At 31.3% G+C, this 19,719-nt stretch overlaps 1 protein-coding gene across 18 annotated transcripts in view; it reads left to right on the top strand.

Annotated features, from left to right (window-relative positions):
* The window catches only part of LOC143232400 (disks large homolog 1-like), a 258,171-nt gene extending 240,856 nt beyond the window's left edge, over positions 1 to 17,315 (top strand). For 13 of the 18 annotated variants that reach the window (XM_076467804.1, XM_076467795.1, XM_076467798.1 and 10 more), the window contains 10 exons: positions 1,087 to 1,159; positions 1,808 to 1,910; positions 3,567 to 3,587; positions 3,746 to 3,793; positions 10,174 to 10,224; positions 10,477 to 10,578; positions 11,575 to 11,747; positions 12,717 to 12,826; positions 13,531 to 13,622; positions 15,242 to 17,315. In XM_076467804.1, coding sequence (XP_076323919.1) covers positions 1,087 to 1,159; positions 1,808 to 1,910; positions 3,567 to 3,587; positions 3,746 to 3,793; positions 10,174 to 10,224; positions 10,477 to 10,578; positions 11,575 to 11,747; positions 12,717 to 12,826; positions 13,531 to 13,622; positions 15,242 to 15,348 — 880 coding nt within the window. In that variant the 3' untranslated portion in view covers positions 15,349 to 17,315. The remainder of the gene's footprint in view (positions 1 to 1,086; positions 1,160 to 1,807; positions 1,911 to 3,566; positions 3,588 to 3,745; positions 3,794 to 10,173; positions 10,225 to 10,476; positions 10,579 to 11,574; positions 11,748 to 12,716; positions 12,827 to 13,530; positions 13,623 to 15,241) is intronic. The other 5 variants (XM_076467807.1, XM_076467797.1, XM_076467800.1 and 2 more) reach the window with 1 other exon arrangement.
* The last annotated feature ends 2,404 nt before the right edge of the window (positions 17,316 to 19,719 follow it).

Here is a 19,719-nt window from a genome sequence, read left to right on the forward strand (position 1 = left end):
GGTGTTTACCATTGTATTACTTTAGATTTTGGTGTAAAACATATTTTATGTTTAAGAACATTACATGTATATAGAAGTTTCACTTAACAGGTAGTTTTATGACCAAAAATTATTTGAAATAAAAGTTTAGCTTTTCACACTATAGCTTATTTCATTGCAATGAATCATTCCCAATAATAGATTACCTTTTAACCTAAATACTGTTTGGGAACTGGATTTAATACCAAGAATCACAGAGTTAAAAAATGAAAGGATATTTGTTCAACTGTGTACATCTTTATATGTAAGATTACCAACAGTAGTTAGCCTATGTTAAAATGATGAGCATATATGAATGTATTTATACATATATCTAAATATCAAATCCTTGCTGGCTTTATTAAACCTCTTTCCATGCTGGTAAGTTAGGAATCATGTGGCCACTGATTGTGTTTTATAAATGGATTCGCACACTTGTACATACAAAATGTCGTTATTAAATACATAAGTTAGGAATAATGTGGTTACTGATTGTGCTTTATAAATGGATTCACACACTCATACATACAAAGTGCTACTATTAAGTGCAAAACTATACATTTTAGTGAATAAATCATGGAAGTGAAGTTCAATTCATGATATATTTTATGAGCTGAGTGATTGTAATTTTCATATTTTATTTGTAGTATTATAATCACTACAATGCTTAATTAAGTGAAGTAAACATAAATATGGAATTTCTTCAGGAAAACAAATATTCCCAGTAGTTTCATAAAGTTTGTTTATTTTCCTTCATTCTAGGCTGTTAGGATAGTGGCTTGTTCATTGTTTTGTTAGATTTTCTTCTGTTCTAATTGAAATGGTGCAATGTATTTGCCAGATAATATAAAAAATAGTGTGTTTTCTGCTATCAGTGTGGCCAAGCAAAAGTGTATTTTTACATAGTATTGCATGTTAACATAACTCTTAAAAAAACATTATAAATTGGAGAAGAAAAATTATAGCTAGTGGTATTTTCAGAAAAGATTTTATAACACAAACAGTGTTTGATAGAGACATTATTTGTATTGGGAGGTTTGAAACTGAGATGTATACATGATTTTGTAGAGTTGAAAGGAGAGAAAGGGCACGGCTAAAATCAGTAAAGTTCCAGGGGAAGAGTAGCATAAGTGATGGAAAGGTAAGTGAATTTTCCTTGTTCCTGAAACATCAATTAATCATTACATATATCACAGAAATGTCATAATGGATGGACTTCAAGATCCTTACTCAGGTTAAATAAATGGGCACAAATGATTGAAAAAATACTGAGTGAAATATAAATATAGAAGAAATTTATTAATGTATTGTTACAATGTCAAATCACTGTGAAAATATTAAAAAGTGTTGTTTTTCAGATGGATATATAATGTAATGGCATGGCCTGAACCTAAGATTTTTTTAAATCATTTTAATAAACAGTAGCATGTTTCTTATTCCAAATATTTGAATTTTATTTAGCACACAAAATATATTGTTTTAAAAACTGCATAGTAAATAGAAAGGTTCAATGAAGAAAATACCTTTTCTTGTTAGGAGATACTGTATGTAGTAGTTTCTGTGAGGATTAGTGCATCATAGGCTTGTCATAACGTGTGAATAATTGTTGTAAACAGTTAATGAGTTACATTGATTTTCTTTCTTTTGATTAAAAGTGTTACGTAATAGAGAACAGTTGATGGTGATGCTAAGCCTTTAACTGTACTTGTTAACCAGTTATTGTGTAATACAATTGTTTGGTTGTTACAGCAACAGAATGCACGTAGTGATGTTATTTTTTTCATTGTAGAGTACATTAGACAGAAAGAAGAAAAATTTTTCATTTTCTCGTAAGTTCCCCTTTATGAAAAGCAAAGATAATAATGCAGAAGATGGTGGTAGTGATGGAGAAAGTAAGTTAAGTGATTGTTTTAAAGTGTTTGATTAATTTAAGGTTCATTTTAACATTTTTGCTGCACTGAATATCATGTTATCAAAACACCTGAATATTTATGTTATTAGTGGTTGGTGTAGAACTACACATCAAATTGTTTCCATTTAACCACCATATGATGACTAATGTATTTAGTTGCTTTGTTTTTCCAAGCATCACTAATGCACTGAGTTTATCTTCTGCAACAAAAATAGCAAATCAAAGAAGAACTGTTTTTCCTTCACTGAAATTCATGTTTTGGTGAACAAAAGAAATTAATAACTAAGTACATGGTACAAAAGGGTATCAGTCAGTAGAGGGCTTTAACAGATGAGTATATTATTCAGAAAAATGGTACTGGTTTGTAACTGATTGCAATCACTTTAATAATATAGGTGTTTTCTTACTGTAGAATGGTGGATTTTGGCTGGTAGATGTTTTTTTTTAATTATTGGATATGTTTTTAAAAATTATGCTAAATTTTGTGTTATTGGATTTGTACTGATGTTTGTTATTCTAAGTAAAGATGAAACAATTTTAATGAAGCTCAATTAAGGATGTGTTTTTTTGAATCTACAAACTTTCTTTAATTCTAAGCATGTTTTTATTTCTGACATTTCCTACTATGCTGAAACATGGCAGTAGATATAAAATGACAGTGTTGTATGGGGAGTGGCAAAGAATTGTTGACTATGTAGAATGTTTGCATAGGTTTTCTAATTATCAAACTCAAACAACAAATTGTAGAATTCAAAATGCTGTGGTTACACTTTGGGCATGTTACTATACACATGGTACAAGAGCAATGTATTTTAATAATCTTGCATTTAAATTAAAAATAATTACTTAAATAACATATCTGTTTCAAAATAATTAAAAGTTAAATTTGTGGATAAACTTTTTTATTAAAAATTATTTTAATATTTTAAAATCTAGAACATGTTTTCCTGTAAATGATGAACTATTTGTTTAGAATCAGTACATTTACTAATTTTAAAAGCATACAAAACTTTTAAATATTTCTTAATAATACTGTCAATTAACTGTAAAGGAAAATTTTTTTCTGTAAAACAAAACTTTTGTATTTTTCAATACTTCATGAAATTCCAAAAACAAAATAACAATAAGTATGATCTGTCAAATTATAAATAAGATCTTTATAAATTCAAATGGTAAAAACTATCAAAATGTAAGTGTTGCCCAATAAATATTGGTTTATGGTAATGCTTCTTGTTCTGGTTTTTCATATTAAACATCTAAATTTGTGATGATGATTAGTTTTTAAGTTTTACAATTAGCTGAAAACTTATTCCATTTCTGAGCATCATATGTTAAAAATCTGGTGTTATTTTTAAACATAATGAGCATGTGACCCAGGTAATTAACTGTGCTTGGGTTTTGTTGTAGTTCAGTTGTTTTATGTTATATGAGTAATTTACAAACATAAATATATGAGCTAATTTAAAAGAAACGTCCTTTAGATAAATGTGGTACATAAGGTTTATTTTGAAATACTTATTATAGTTTTGGTGAGTTTTCTTTTCAATCTTTCAAGAAGTATGCTTTGAGTTTGGTTATTCTATACCAAATTGCTTCTTACTAAATTGGTTTTCTTATTTTGGTTCATGCCCTACAGGAGATGGTTCCCCCACAAAAGGTCAGTTTACAAATATTAATGAATTATTTATCGTAAAGTCCAAATGTTGCTACTTTGTTGACATTGTTGTCCATCTACTTATATTTCAATATTTTATCTGTTTCTTTTATTGGTTTTAGTTTGATGAAGCTTATCTTTAATTTTTTTTATTGTTTCAGATGCTGTCAGTATTACAAACACCAGTGACAGTGAGGCCAGTGCCATCCGTAGGTAGCCCTTTGTTTTTATGAGTTTTGTGTAATTTGTATTTTAACAGTGATTTCAGTTGTGGTGCAATAATAGAGACTCTTGGGTATATGTAGTATTATTTCTAAATAGTTTACAGTTTAAAATTGGTATAGTTATTTGTCACTGTCAGAATAATAAATATTATGGTTATTAATGTCAAGTTTTTATAGGTATATAAAAAAAATCATATTCCAGTATTATTGAGTTTGTAGTAAGTATTACACAAAAAGTTATATAAGATTAGCAGCACTTAGGAATCCAGAATGCATGTTAACTATTTGAACTCTACAATCTTTACATGATTAAAAATAGAACAAGTAGATTGCGATCCATCTAAGTATGGAAGTTATCTATATAAAAACTATAACTAAAGATATAAGGCCTAGTTACTTTCTTAAACTTTGAATGGAACTTTTATTTCAGAACAATTACAAATTCTTTGTTCATAAATCTGATATCTTTAGCATATCAAACTGTTTTACAGTATAACTCATTTCTTCTATTTTTAAAGTTTTTTACTGGGTAATCAGCTTTAATAAGAAACTCATAATTCAAGAATGCTTATTGACTTCCAAGTTACTATAATTCCCAATAAACTTGCTAAAAAGCATCTATATACATTCATTGTGAATAACAAATTGGTGTTACGAGTAGTAGAGCTTTGTGAAAATGAAAACTGTTTAATATCTGTGGGAGTGAATTCTTTATAACAATGATATTTTATATTTAACTATTAAGTAACACAGAATGAAGCTTACTGATTTTTCACATTTTTTAAAAGTTGTTTTTAACTTTCAGTAGTATTGTAAAAACACTGTCTATCTATTTACATATTTCTCCATGTATTTGTATGTTTAAATTGTCAAACATTTCATAAAATAATGTTGTGTATAAAGTGTGTACACAGTTTTGCACTGGTTTATTTACTTTTAAGATTTAGAACAAATTATAGAACAGTGTGGTTAAAGAGAGTGAAAATAACAAATATATAAAAAATATCAGGTTTTCATTGCAAAAGTTATGAATTAATCTGAAAGAAATAAAGAGTGAAACACAATAAATATTTCTGTTATAGTATTGTACCTTTACTCACAAATATCGTTTCTCGACTTATATTTTTCTCTATTTGGACAAATTTTAGCTTGCCACTAGCCTTTGATATTCCCACCTAACTTCATGTGAAACATCTATGTACTGTTGTTTAAATGATGTGCAGCAACCTTCCATCAACAGGAAAGTAACACAACTCCTTTCATAACTACTGTCCTCTCTTCTATGTAGCCCTTAATCACTTCTTAGTTAGCAGTCATACTCATAGGATATGTTTTTGCTTATGCTTTTCTACTGATTTTTCTTCTCAAATTTGTGTAAATTAATTGTGTTTATTTATCATTTGTGAGTTCATTAATGTTCTTCACTCAAGTTTTGAGTGTCAGTCCAAACACATACTTTTGTTTTGCAAACCATCTTTTTTTTCAACTTTCACTAATTTTTGACTTGTGTCAGAGCAAGCTTTTTCTGCTAAAGAAGTAATGGTTCTGTTTGAAGAGAGATAGCTATTATTATGCAGTTTTCTGAGCCATCAGATATTTATCTTCTATTAACATGTAAGGGGGTGCCCTTACAAGAAGAAGAGGAAAATTTTGGCAGCCTGTTTCCTCATTATGGCTATGCCTAACTTTTGTTGCAATTTGAGGAAGGTATTCAGGCTACCTTGTTTCTTTGTTGACTTAATAATTCAATTATGTTTTATTATTGTTTCTGATGATTTCTCACCTGTCCTTTTCAGTGTCATGCCTATAGGCCATTATCTAGTGTTTCAACCCCTTCACTCGTTATTGGGGTTTATACAAGTCATTATAGAGATCAGTTACATTCGGGGATCATTATACTGCAATTTCCATGTACTCTTTGGCATTTTACCAGTCTGTATATCCCTACTAAGACTTGCAACATTTTGATTCACTTGTTCTTTTAGAGATTCAGGCCCCAATACTTCAGTTACATTCTCTCTGTTTCAGTTTTCCTGTTTTTTACCATAGACTGCCTCTCTCTGTTTGCCCTTTCTGCTCTATTGTTGAGACCTTTTGGGATTGGGACATACTTTTCTATAGACAAATTTGCCTCTTTCCTTATTGTATGGTTTGTTCATGACTCGGTTACTGTACTTGGATATTACTAGGGACATTCCCAACACTAAAAACAAGAGCTGAATCAACGTGGTTGCATATTTTCCTTTTTTCATTGGCTTCTTGTATATCTAACTCCTTACTGAACTTGACTCACCCTCCTCCTTCCTCTTCCATTGTGGTTCTGGCTTCTTCTATTCTTGAGGTTTGCTGTTAGTACTTGTGGCATCATCATAGGGGAAGTTGATGGTCATGGTAACCAGACTGTATGTTTTTTAGGTCCTTTAGAAGCTTGGCTCATCCATTTTTCCCATCTATGATGGTCTTTTTATTATGGACCCTTGGGTTTTGTGGGTTGTTTTAGAGGGTCTGGGCCTCTGTTTTGATACTCCTTCTCTTGACACAACTTTCAAATTTCTTCTTGGGCTCCAGTTTCAAGCCAATGTCTTTTAGTGGCAGTTCAGAACCAGCATCACAAGGGTGTTGCCAGATGCGGGGTTCCTCTCTGGATTTTGTTATTCATATTTGTTTCTTGTCCCCATAAAGACCAGAGACTGGTGATTTGTCATCGATGTTTCAGCTCTGTACCATTCCTTGGTTCTACCTTGTTTTACCATGAAGTCTATGTTTGATGACAGGAGATATTTTGGAGGGATACCTTCAACTTCTTATCTCTCCTTCAACTTGACATTACCTATGTTTTGCCCATCATGGTTGTTATTTTATAGTTGTGGGTTCTTTCATTGAGGCTAGCCTTGACTCATTATTTTGTTTTGATAGGTGATCAGGGCATTTGCTTGTCTTTATTCCCAAGGTCTTTCATTTCCACCATTACAAAGACAGCTAGTTACCTGTAGATCCTTTGCAGGGTAACCCTGCTCTTTATATTCACAGAAGTTACTCAGGCTGATTGGTTATGAAGGTGAAATAGTTTTATTTTTCATTCCAGCACAGTGCCTTGTTCATCTTGGAGTATTGTTTAATTCTCTCCTTAGTCAGGCTCAACCTACCCTCCATTCCTTCTGTCTCTCCATGAGAGGTCCTATCTCTTTTGGATATGTGGGCTTCTCTGGAAACCTTCATTCCTCTTGGTAGTGCCCACATGAGGAACCTTTTTTGGGACACATTGATGCTCCATTCCATCCTTACAGACCAACTTCATCTGGTTGTTGGGTCAAGATAACACAACTATGGAATTTTTTCTTCTTTCTCTTCCTCTTCTAGAATGTTACTTCTTTATGGATGTATCTCTTTCCATTGGGGTATCTGCTTGGATGTTGTGAAGCTGTAGGGGCAGTGGTTTTTCGTCTTTCTCTACATATCAATCTCTTGGGGCTCCTCACAGCTCATCCGATTTTGATTAATTTCATTCCAGCTCTTCAGAGCTGGTGAGTGATGGTTCACTCCCTTAACTTGAATATAATCTCATATATTCATTAGGTAAGGGAATATTCTTCTTCTTTCTTCTCTTTTTGACACTGGACTCCCTGTATTAGGCATTAAGCTTTCATATTTGTTTGATAGCCTTTCATATTTAGGGTGCCTTGAATCCAGTAGAGGATCATTTGTCTTGTTCTTATGGGATTCTCCCTATGATGTGTTCACTGAATTCATTGGTGTTATGGTAGCTTTGTTTCCAGTGAGGGGTTCTGAATGTGGATGTATTTACCACACATCTCAATTCCTATCTCCTACACTTTAGTCTTCTGTTCCACAGTTTCTATGTTGTGATTTTCCTTTGTCGTTGTTTCTTGCTAAAGATTCAACTGCTAGGAAGGGTAATTCCACCTTTCTGCCCATCTCAATTTTTATCCATATCACACTTTTATGACCATCCAACCCTGTGGCAGTAGATGCTTTCAGTCTGTATTGGATAGGTCTTTATCTGTACACCTACCCTCCCACCTGTTTGCTACACCCTGGGTCCTTTCTGTAATTGTGTTCTTTTGATGGCTTTTCTTTGACCAGCACAGCTCTGGTTTTCACCATTGCACTGGCTAATGATGTTGCCTCCTCTTTCCCACATTCTTTTATTTCAGTTCCTGTCCAGTATGCATCATTCTTTCATTACCACACTCCATCTTTATTTGTTAGCTTTTATCTGGTTCCTGGCCAGGTAGGGTGTCCTTTTACAGGGCATGGCATCCTTGACTTCCCATTCCATTGAAATCTGCCCTTCAAGGACATACTCTTCCTCTGTTTAAGTAATTCTCTGCCTTTTCCTTTTAGCATGTTTTGTCCAAGATTCTGTTCCTCCTCCTGCTGGTGTGTAAACATTGCCAATTGGAAATATTCATTTTGATGTCCACTGCATCTTATTTTCCAGTTCTTATGTTGTCATTTTCTTCAACTGTTGTTTCCTGCTCAAGACTTCTCTTGTTTGGAAGGGTAGTTCCACTTTCACACCCATCTTAGTTTCTTCTATAGCAAACCTTTATGACCATCTGACTCTGAATGCCTCCTGTTATATGACATTCACTGCTTCCTTTTGTGTTTCTGTTTGTTTATTCCTTAGAGTTCTTCCTTTTTCCTTTCTCATATTATCCTTAGTGGTTGGATACATCTGGCTTATTCTTCCCTTTCAACAGGTGATTGCCATCTTTTCCATGTTTTTACATAAAATCTCTCAGAATTGGAGATCATCATATATTCTGGTATGTGTACCACTCTCCGTAACTTTATTGCTCATTTTCTTCACCACCACTTCTTTATATCCTGTTCTACTGGTTTTTCTTCCTCCCATTACCATTTTGAATTATATAATTTCTCATCGAGTGGGTAAGTGCTCTTTTATGTGTGTGTGTGTGTGTGTGGATGTCCTCTTTGTGTTTTTGGATCACATTTTATAGCAAGAGTTGCTTAATCAGGTAAACTCAGTTTTAAATCCAAACTGTAAGACCTGTGTGTCAAATATGCCCACTGTTGGTAGGTATTCCTTGCAGTATTTTGCTTCATAAAAGTGTATGATCTGGACCACATACTCATGGACTAACTTGAGTAAAACAGGCTGAGATTGCTGCTCACCCTTGATGATCCATGTATTGTAGTTCACTGGATTGGTCTGCTTTTCAAAACAAAGAAGTTGCTACTATGTCTAGTGCAGCATTCTTCTGTACTCTCCAACATGCTGTTTTCATCTTCTTTTTCTAGTGTAGTATGGAAGTTCTTATAACTTGCCAGTTCCTAGCTGCTGCGGTGGTGGGCAATGGAGGCTTTCTCTTGAGTTTGTTTAATCCCACTCAGTTGAGAGTAGGAAGGTTGTGTGGGATTGATAAACCTATCATGGTTTGACTGGTGTTGGTTTATCCTTTGGGTGCTTACTATAAGGTTATCATCTTCTCACCAGACCCTCTGTCAATTTAATGTGTGATTCCAGCTGTTTGTGAGAGAGGAAGGTAAAATATTGTATTGAAGGTAACATTTTCCTACACTGAATATGTATTTCTAACAGATATCACACCTCTTCAAGTGTAAGTTTTGATTACAGGCTGCACAAAAGAGAGGGTGCTAGTTACGATAGGAGTTGAGTTGCATTTCTATTGGTGTAAGGCTGCTTCATGGTAGAATGCAGATGTCTCACATGAATGCATGTGAGGATAGGAGGAAATATCAAGACTAGTGGCAAGCAAAGATTTATGCCTGTAGAGGGCAGTATAAGTTGAGAAAAGCTACTTGTGAGGTAAGTATGTATTGGAAATATATTCCCATTGTAGGAAGACATTAAAATCAAACAAGTTGCTTGCTTAGTGCATTTAACTTTAGAAAAATTAAGCTTAACTAGATAGGAACTATCCAGATAATTCACAATTAAAAGATTCTAAACACAGCTAGGTGTAGAAAGAATAACCAACTACTACAGATTTTACCATATTTAATTTATACACAGTTGCAGAAAGAATGATCTTTTACTTCAGAGGTGACAGTTTTTTATTATTATTAACACACACTGGTCTTTAGCTAAGTTAGTGTGTTTCATGAATATTATCTGATTTACAAGTCATCCCACATTTTTAAAGTAAAATATATATACTAAACCTTTTATTTTTGTGTATATAAAAATAATAATTTTGCTTTTACACACAGTCTTTCACCCTGTAAGACACTTTTGATGATGGATTTAGCTGAAGTCTGTTTAAGGTTTCACACATCAGTATCTTGTATTCTGTGTTAACATTTTTACCAGAGTTTGCTTTATACTAAATTTTCTTATTTTTTTGCATTGTCCACAGGAGGACATGAAGAACCCATACTCTCTTATGAAGCTGTTGTACAGCAAGAAGGTAAATATACCTTGAAAGCTATCAAACTGTGTTCCATTGTAACATGTATCCATTTATGACATACTAGAATCCAATGTCAAAGCAATATATTTTTATATTATACAGTACATTAATATGAACTTTTTAGTCATGTTGATATTTCTTTAGTATAATTTATTTAACATATACTCTTGTGTCATAATAACTGAGATTTACAAGTTGATTTCAGATTAGTAAAGTGAATTTATAATTTCTGTTTTTCCTTACATTTAGTTTCGTACACACGACCTGTAATTATTTTGGGTCCATTAAAAGACAGGATTAATGATGATCTAATCTCTGAACACCCAGAAAAGTTTGGTAGCTGTATACCACGTGAGTAATGTATTTTGTTGTTGTTGTTTTCCAAATAGACTACAATTCATTTATTATCTTGTGCCTTATAATCACTTCTCTGTGTATTCAAACTTTAACCTTGCTGATGATGTAACTTTATTTATTGTTTCTTGTTGCCTGCTCCATATATTTTGTTAAGTGACAGAGATTAGTTAAAGTGGAAGTAGTGTTAAACACACATCATAGTATGGGTAGCATATTGTTTTTTTGACATCATATTTAACATTGCTTTATTTTTATTACATAACCAGTACTGTATCTGTTTATTACACAATTCATATATTCATTTGATCTTCTTTAGTATTTTGTATCCTCATAATCTTTTAACTTTTTGAATTGACTGTACTTTTTGGTAATGTCCTGCTACTTGGCCCCATACATTAATCAGTAACGTGTTATAGTAATGTATCTCAGATGATATACTCATAAATTGTGTTCTGTAAGTTATATTTAATAGTTTCTTTATTGCTGTTTTCATTAATAGTAATAGTTGGAATGTTTAATGTATATAATTTTATTTTCTGTTATTATACTTTTATTATCAAAATTTTTTGCATTGTTAGTTAGCTTATCTATTTAGAATTATTCTAAATCTCCTAAGCTGGCTGAATCATTTAAGGTATTTTTGGGATTATGACCAAAAACGTTGTTAAAAGCAAGGGGCCAATATGAAACAGCACATTTAAGTGTTCATACTTAAGAATGCTAGAAACATTTACTTAATTAGCCATACTCATTATTAAACTGATTTGTATGTTTCCTCTAACTAGTTAGCTTAGTCTGATTGGAAATCACCATTTATGTATAAACAATAATGTTTTTTATGAATAATTTAGAATATTAAAAACAATACGTTTATGATACTTAAAATAATGAAAAATACAACTTGAATTATTGTATTATCTTAAAATATCATACATTTGTATATGAAGTGAAAAAAAACATATACTGAAAATTCTCCGTTTTATCTTGTAGATACCACTCGACCAAAACGTGACTACGAAGTTGATGGTCGAGATTATCACTTTGTGGCATCTAGGGAACAGATGGAGAGAGACATCCAGAATCACCTGTTCATAGAAGCTGGGCAGTACAATGATAACCTGTATGGTACAAGTTTGGCATCAGTAAGAGAGATTGCAGAAAAGGTAGTTTATTAATAAATCATGTAATTAAGAAAACATTTATAATAATCACTTTTTGTTGTTGTTGTTACAAACTCAAAAAATTAAAACCCACTGTACTATTGTAATGATTGACATCATAAAGTTATTCTCTGTAGGTGAAGAAAGTAGCACTCACATGTGCTGTGTTCCACTGTGGAGTGAATTAAAATAATTTTAATTTTCTGGTAAGCAGTGAAGTCTACAGAATCATTAATTTCTTTGTTACTGATAAAACTTGTATTGTTAGACTTGGAGTTAAGTTTTACGTAAAATGCTGTAAGTTCTTTCAAAGCACTGATAACAGTAATTTAAGTATACCATGAAAAGTGTTTTTTGTTTCAGCATTCTTTGGATGGTTGAAAACATTTATGGTCTTCTTTCATTGAATTATTGAAAATTGTGATAGTATTAAAGTATGTCTGCATCAAAGTAACAAGTTCTTATTTTGGATACTCCCTTGGGAAAATAGAGTAAAATATGCTTTGTACTGTGTATTTTTAAGAAAGAATCGGTATTTGATGCAATTTTTTGTATATTCAGTCTATAGATATTATTTTAAATACACTGTTGTTTTTGTATATTTTTATTGTAACATTTCTTTCTCTTTTTGCAGTAATGAAAATTAACTTGTAAATTTTATATATGAACATTAAATATACTAAAATTAATATTTTTTGTAAGATACATGCAAGTCCAAAACTAAACTTTGCTAATTCTTAGGATATTTCTTCAGGACTTTTTAACTTATAAATAGAATCCTCTTGTTTATTGAGTGTATGTTGCAAAGTTTTTCTGCAAAGAAAAGTGGTTGTTAGGAATGAAAAAAGCTATGTTTATACTAAATAAAAACTTGTTAAAGCTGTTAACTGAATTTTAATTATCATTTAGCTTAACTACACTGATGTACACATATAAAGTTGGTAAAAATCTGATCACACCCACTTTTTTCAGGGTAAATACTGCATCCTAGATGTTAGTGGTAATGCCATCAGAAGACTGCAGGTGGCAGGGCTGCACCCAGTTGCTATATTTATTAAACCTAAATCGGTAGAATCTATAATGTAAGTTTAACTATTTTAAACTTGAGTAAAGTGCTACATTTCTGTCATTCCTGAGTATAAGTTAAAAGAATGCAATATTGTTATGACTTTTAAACATAAATCCTTTATAAAAATCATTCTGTATCATGTTCTACCTGAAGTATAGTTTTATAAGAATAAAAATAAATAATGTTTGAGAAAACTTTCTAAAGGCTCATTAGCCCATGTTAGAGACTTAATATAGCAGAAAATGTGGCAATGTTTATGGTTTTAATGACATTTGGTTTGCTAAAATATATTTGTGTATCACTTGTTAAACTTTTCATTTATTTGATTTTCTTATAAATATTAAAAGTAAATATTTAGGAATATTCCAAAATTTCCAAAAAGGGGAAATAAATGTTAAATATCAAAATGCTTATTATTATTTTAAATGCTTAAAACAAAGAAGTGATAGTTTTTGGCCTTCTTTTCTATTTATTATAGAGAAAAAAATTTCAAAGTTAGTACAAATAGCAATTGGAATTTTGATATAATGTTGGTAAAGTTTTACTATAGTTCAAAAGATATGTTCAGAATGGAGCAAACATTAATATAAATCTGTAGTAAATATACTTTCGACTTGTGTCACACAACTGGAAAGCATACTCTGTTTTAACAGTATTTTATTAATAATTACCCATTTTAACATAAATTATCTGAGATTGTTGTGAACAATTTTACAGGGAAATGAACAAAAGGATAACAGAAGAACAAGCTAGGAAAACTTATGATAGAGCAATCAAACTGGAACAAGAATTTGCAGAGTATTTTACAGGCAGGATATTTTAATATTTAATTTAAACTTCATTAACAGTGTGAAAGACCAGAACAGTTTTTAGCCCATTTTGTATGTGTTTAAATCTATTCATTATAAGAGTATCGCTGGTGAAGTTGCACATAGAAAAAGTGTAGCATTAACACTGTTCTGGAATGTTATCTAAATACATTACAAGCAGTTGTTTTCAGTATGTCTTTGTATTTTATGTTATTTTCTATACTCTAACTATGTGGTGTCTGTCAGTTGACCAACCTCGTAACCGTCATAAAAAAAAAAGGAAATAAATATAGATTATGTTTATACCTGCTATAATGACTATGTATTATAACAGAAGAATACAGTGTTTAGTCTAAGTAGCTTAAGTCTCATAAGCTATATATGTATATATTTATTATTATATTGACCTTCCAATCATGCCTAGCTAACATTATATAACTTGCATTAATGCAATGCACATACACTCAGGTCATCTATCCAATAATATAAAACTGACCATTAGTGTTCCCTGTCTTGGTTGTGTTTTAGTGAACTAGTATTTTGTAATAAACAGTCACATTTCAGTTATTACACATTATTTATATAAATATGGATTATTACTATTTATAAATACATTATTAAACTTATTTTTCTTAAAATATAGAACAATAAATCAAGAAGTAAAGTAAACAATTTCTTCTTATTACAACCTTTGTACTCTGCTGTTGCTAGACATAGGTTGCTAATTATTTTAAAATTTTGCACATGGATGGTATCAAACAAAAATTTTTATATTTTATATATACAGTTGAATAATGAAAAAAAATTGTAAATAACCATACTGATACCATAGAATTCCAGAATAATTGGTAACTGAGATGTATTTAGATTATAAAAAGTCTGAAACTTTGAGCAGTCTAAAGACCCAACCTACCTTCTTGAAATCATGGTTTAAAAGAATATAGTAGCCTTTTCACAGATTAAAATGGCTGAGAAAACTACTAGGGGACATTCTGTGCTGTTGATTGGTTATTCACATGTCATATATTGATGTAAGTGTATATAAAAGGCTGTTTCCAAAAATAGAAAGAGGTGAATGGGGCTACTGTGTTTGATTCAGTACATAAGCCATTTCTCAGCAAAATAAAAGATGCAAGGTTCTTATTTTAAATTCTAGCTTGTTACTATTAGTATTTTAAGTTCCTAATTTGAACAAAACTATAGACTTAGTATTTTGACATCACAGACATCTAATTTTAATATTTACTTTTAAATTAAGAAATTAACTCATATAATATTAAAGTTTGAGGTAAAGTTTGAATTATGATCTACAACTTGATTTCAAACCTGTTGACGTAAATTCTTAAAATAGTAGTTCAATAAAGTATGAATGGAATTCAACAAATGCAATGACATGGCCTTTGACCTGTGACATAAGGGTTAATAGGAGCACAAAAATGTGAAGTTTAAAGTTTTCTGTGGCTCACTGTGACCATCCAAACCTGTGTTTCAGTGACTTGTCTGAGGTTAGAAGTGTATATGTTGTATGTGTTTTGAGGAAGACTTTGTGCTTGTTATTAAACTACATTGTAATCAAAATGTTGTGTGTTTGTAATATGTTTAATCTGGTTTTCTTTCAGCTGTTGTTCAGGGGGATGCACCTGAAGAGATCTATGTAAAGGTGAAACAGAAAATTGAAGAACAAGCAGGCCCCATCATATGGATAGCAGCAAAAGAGAAACTTTGAGCATACCTTAACCCTTGGTGGAGTGTGTTTTATGTGTATAAAGTATGTGAATACAGAGCATCAGTGTTGCCTTTCTGTCACACCTCATTGCCTTTAGTTCTGACCTGGCCTCTGTTATAATCACCCTCTATAAGATGGCAGCTAAGAGCCTTCATATATGCTGCATAGATTTCCTTTGACAAAATGACAGCAGTTTTATAGTATAACTTCTTCTGGTTATATTAGCTGGTTGAAAAGGTCATAGTCAGTTATATGGGTGTTACCAAACAACATGGACTAGATATCAACATATACATATCTTATTTGCTGTAAAATTCTGTTTCAAGCTTCTCTGTACAGAATCCTATAATATAGTAATATTTCTAGGAGGCTAACTGCAGTGAAGACATGAGATTTCGTACATGTTGGTGGTCGTGAGAAACTTGTACTCATTGGTATTCATTCTACTTTAAATCATGTTATTATTATTATTGGTTTGTTTTCAAAATCATCTAATATTTAAAGATGTTTAAAAATGATTGGGTATATTTTGTATTCTGACCTTAGGATTAAATTGACTGTATACCCAACATCTAGCTGTACTTACTCTAAGCGTGAATACATGCCTTGTTCAAGTTGTGTGTTTTATTTAAGAAAGATTAAACAGATAAGTGTACTTTTAGGAATGTCCTCATTTAACCATTAGAACAAAATTCAACTAAGTATTAAATATCAGTACAATTTTGAATAAAATTAAAATCTGGCTGATAACATTAACTGTTACCAAACCACTAATTAGTAAATTAAAATGTGCATCAAACATATAATAGTGAGAAACGTTGATGTAACCTGGAATAAGGATTTTAAACTTAGAAGAGAGATATTAAAGAATGTATTTTACAGTGTGGCAAATGGTAAACCTGCATTTGCAAAAAGTGCTTGCCTATAAGGATATTTCTTTTTGTGTTTATGCTTGTATACAATTTTCTTCTCCAGGAAGGTATACAAGATGTACATCCTCATGGGGATAGTAAATGTTCTTAAAAAGGATAACTAACAGTTTTCTAGACGAATATTTCTGTAGAGTGGTATTAAAATGGAGAAGTAATAAAGTCTTGTTTGCTTTCTAAAGAGACTAAAACATTCCAAATTCAAGAATTGCATAATAAATAGAAGTATGGAAATCTCATTTCAGAGGTACGTGTTAATTGTTTGTTTTCAGATACTGGACAGCATTAACAAGGTGGTTTTATAAGGATGAATTTTTTTTTTTTTCTGATAAACGTTTCACATTGTATTTTATGTATTATTTATATGACATTTCATGCATTTAATTTTTAATTTATTCAATTAATTAATACATAATACATGCTCTTAATTAATGTTATTAGCCATGCTCTTCTTTAATATATACTTTTTAATATGAGGCTATTCCTAACTGTCCACTCTCTTCAACACTAAGTTATGAATTCTGCCCATAGTTCAGTGTGTGTCTTAATTAGGTTATATTAGATTACATGTGAAGAGTATTTTTCTCAGCTAGTTAGTCTTCATGTTTAATTTTTAGAATTTTTCTTTCTCACTGCATTAATGTATTTAATCACCTTTTGCACGTACACACACTACAAAAAAACAAGTGAATGTTTCATTAGTAATGGATTTAGAATAAATATATTAAAAAATATATAAAACTGAGTGTAAGTTCTCAAGAAAAGAAATTGTAGTTATGATCAAACAGTTATATTTTAAAATTTGTACAAGAAGGTTGCCAAACTTATGTAAGATGTACTTCTTATTTCCCCAGCTAATTCAAAGTAGACTTATTCTCTGGGGTAAACACTGTATGGCAGCTCCTGGCTAGCATGATGTGATGATGTGAGGTGCCATGTTTAAATTCTTCCTTTTCATCATTATCATTCTCATCAGCAGCCACTGCTCTATAATCACTACTCATGTAATAAAAGGTGAATGGAAATACTTGCATTTTATCTCTGGTTTTGTCTTCTTTTTTGTTATATCTATGACAAACTTGTCTTAGTTTTTTAGCCACTCCATTTTTTTGTGTTTCTTATTGTCTAGGTAATTATTCATTACAAGTAAATAAAATAATCTCAGTTACACTTTACATTCAGTTGAGATGGAAGATCACAAATATAAAAGAGAGAGATACATGAGTGATGGCTTTACATTTTACTAATACCACATCCAAATCTGACAGTTATTTTCTGTTCCCACTGTCTGAAGTGTTATTTTCTGCTATTATGTTATTCTTGATATTGGCGCTATGTCGAAACTTATGTTTTCTGACATCATATTATTCTCTTATGCTGCTAACATTTTCTTAAATTATGTTGTTCCTTTATGTCACTCCTGTATTATTTTTTGCTGTAGTCCTGTTTTCCTATCCTTCCCTGATTAAGGGTGCTTGTTATATATTTGATGGCAATTCTACCATCAGTGTATTTAGACTGGCTGAACTTTTCAGCAGTAAAATCCATAAGTAACTTTGAAGAAGCTATGTTGAGAACTAGATGCTGGAATGCACAAAACACATTTTGTTTCCTTTAAAGTTTTTATTAAGTTACGTGTTGTAAACAAGTTTCTAGTTTAACATTGGTTTAGCAGGATTCAACAAAATGTTCTGTGAGAGAACTACAATGTTATTATCTGTTACATTTGTTTCTTGTTTAGTATATCTGATATTTTCATCATTCTTTCTGTCTCATATGAAGTGTTTTTCTTTTGACCAGTGGTGATACTGTCAACTGTTTATTTTAGCTTTCAAACATTTTGGCATATTTGTCCTTTCATTATTTCACATTCTGTGAATGGAAGATCACTTTCTATATTCATAACTACAAGAATATAGAAATGTGCCTTTATGTAGAGAACTATGTTGTAATTGTTGAAATCCAAGTTCAGATGTTTATGTCCATCATGTAAATATAGCAATTACATGTTTTATGTGTTTTTCAACATATGTTAATATGCAATGAAATAAATGGTTAATTGAAGATTGTATTTCCAATGCAGTAGTACACTATCTGTTTCAGGAGTTCAGGTTTCTTGGAAGAAGAGCCATATTAATGTCTTCTTTTCTATAGTTCTCTAAAGGCTTGTAAGACCATAAGAACTGCATCAGGAAGATTTATGGTCAAATGTGATTGCTATGGTTCCAGTGTTTCAGCCATCTTTCTCATGAAAATAGCTGTTGGTTTGATGATTTAAAACTTCATACACTGATCACAGTTACATGTTTGTTACAGAAATACCATATTCACCAAAATCAATGGCCAGTCTCTCTTAATCTGCTTTTACTGAAAATGTTAAAAACTGGTCATTGTTACTTGTTTTTTCAATGGTCAGTATATTATGATTGGCTTTTACTGAAACATTCATACATTGGGCACTATTATCTGTTTGTTATAGGTACATCAGATATACTAAACTCAGTAGTCAGTCTCTCTTGATTTGCTTTCACTGAAAATTTTGTACATTGGTCACTGCTAACCGTTTGTCACAAAAATATCAGATATATTAAAATCAATGGTCAGTCTCTTTAGGTTTGCTGTTATTGAAAACTTTGTATACTGGCCACTGTGACTGCTTTTAGCAAAAATATCAGAAAGTATTTAATGAAAAACTTTTTATACTATTTCTCAAGACATGACACACCACTACATCAGTTTTGTGATTTATAGACAATTTTTCACACTTTATTGTTCCTATCAGCAACATAAAATAAAACAAAATACCCAGTGGTGGAACTAGTGTAAGATGTTTAATACAAAGTGTAAGAACAAAATTCAGAATGTATTTCACTACTTAAGTAAATAAATACTTAAAATACTGGAAAACGTGTCATTACTTAAATGATTAGTTTAAGAAAAATTAACAGTAGTTGAAACGTGTGCAAGGTGATGCCTTATCTTATACCTTTTCTGAAATGTCCATCCAGTGGGACAGAGGTGAGTCTTAAGATTTACAGTGCTATAATCAGGAATTTGATGCTCGTCAGTGGATGCAGCAGGTAGACTGATGTGGCTTTACTATACAAAAACACACACACACACACTTGAAATTTGAAATGTGAAACAAATATTTCAAAATTAGTGCACATCATAGTTTAGAAACTGTTGTTAAGACATTTTACTATAACGTTTTCCGTTGGCCTTTAACAGTGGGATTTATTTTGTATCTAGTTTATTATTCATAGAAAATGTATTGTAAGAACAGCTGGTATGGGTATTAAAACATAATTAAAATGAAATACAGAACAACGTATTGACCTTGTTAAGTCATCTTCAGTTTAACAGCTTGTTTCCACATGACAGCTGCTGTGCATGTCTTAGGGATGAGAGTGTAAATGGGTACAAGACGAGACTGTAGGGG

This window comes from Tachypleus tridentatus, chromosome 11, assembly GCF_004210375.1.
Source record: "Tachypleus tridentatus isolate NWPU-2018 chromosome 11, ASM421037v1, whole genome shotgun sequence".
Classification (NCBI taxonomy): domain Eukaryota; kingdom Metazoa; phylum Arthropoda; class Merostomata; order Xiphosura; family Limulidae; genus Tachypleus; species Tachypleus tridentatus.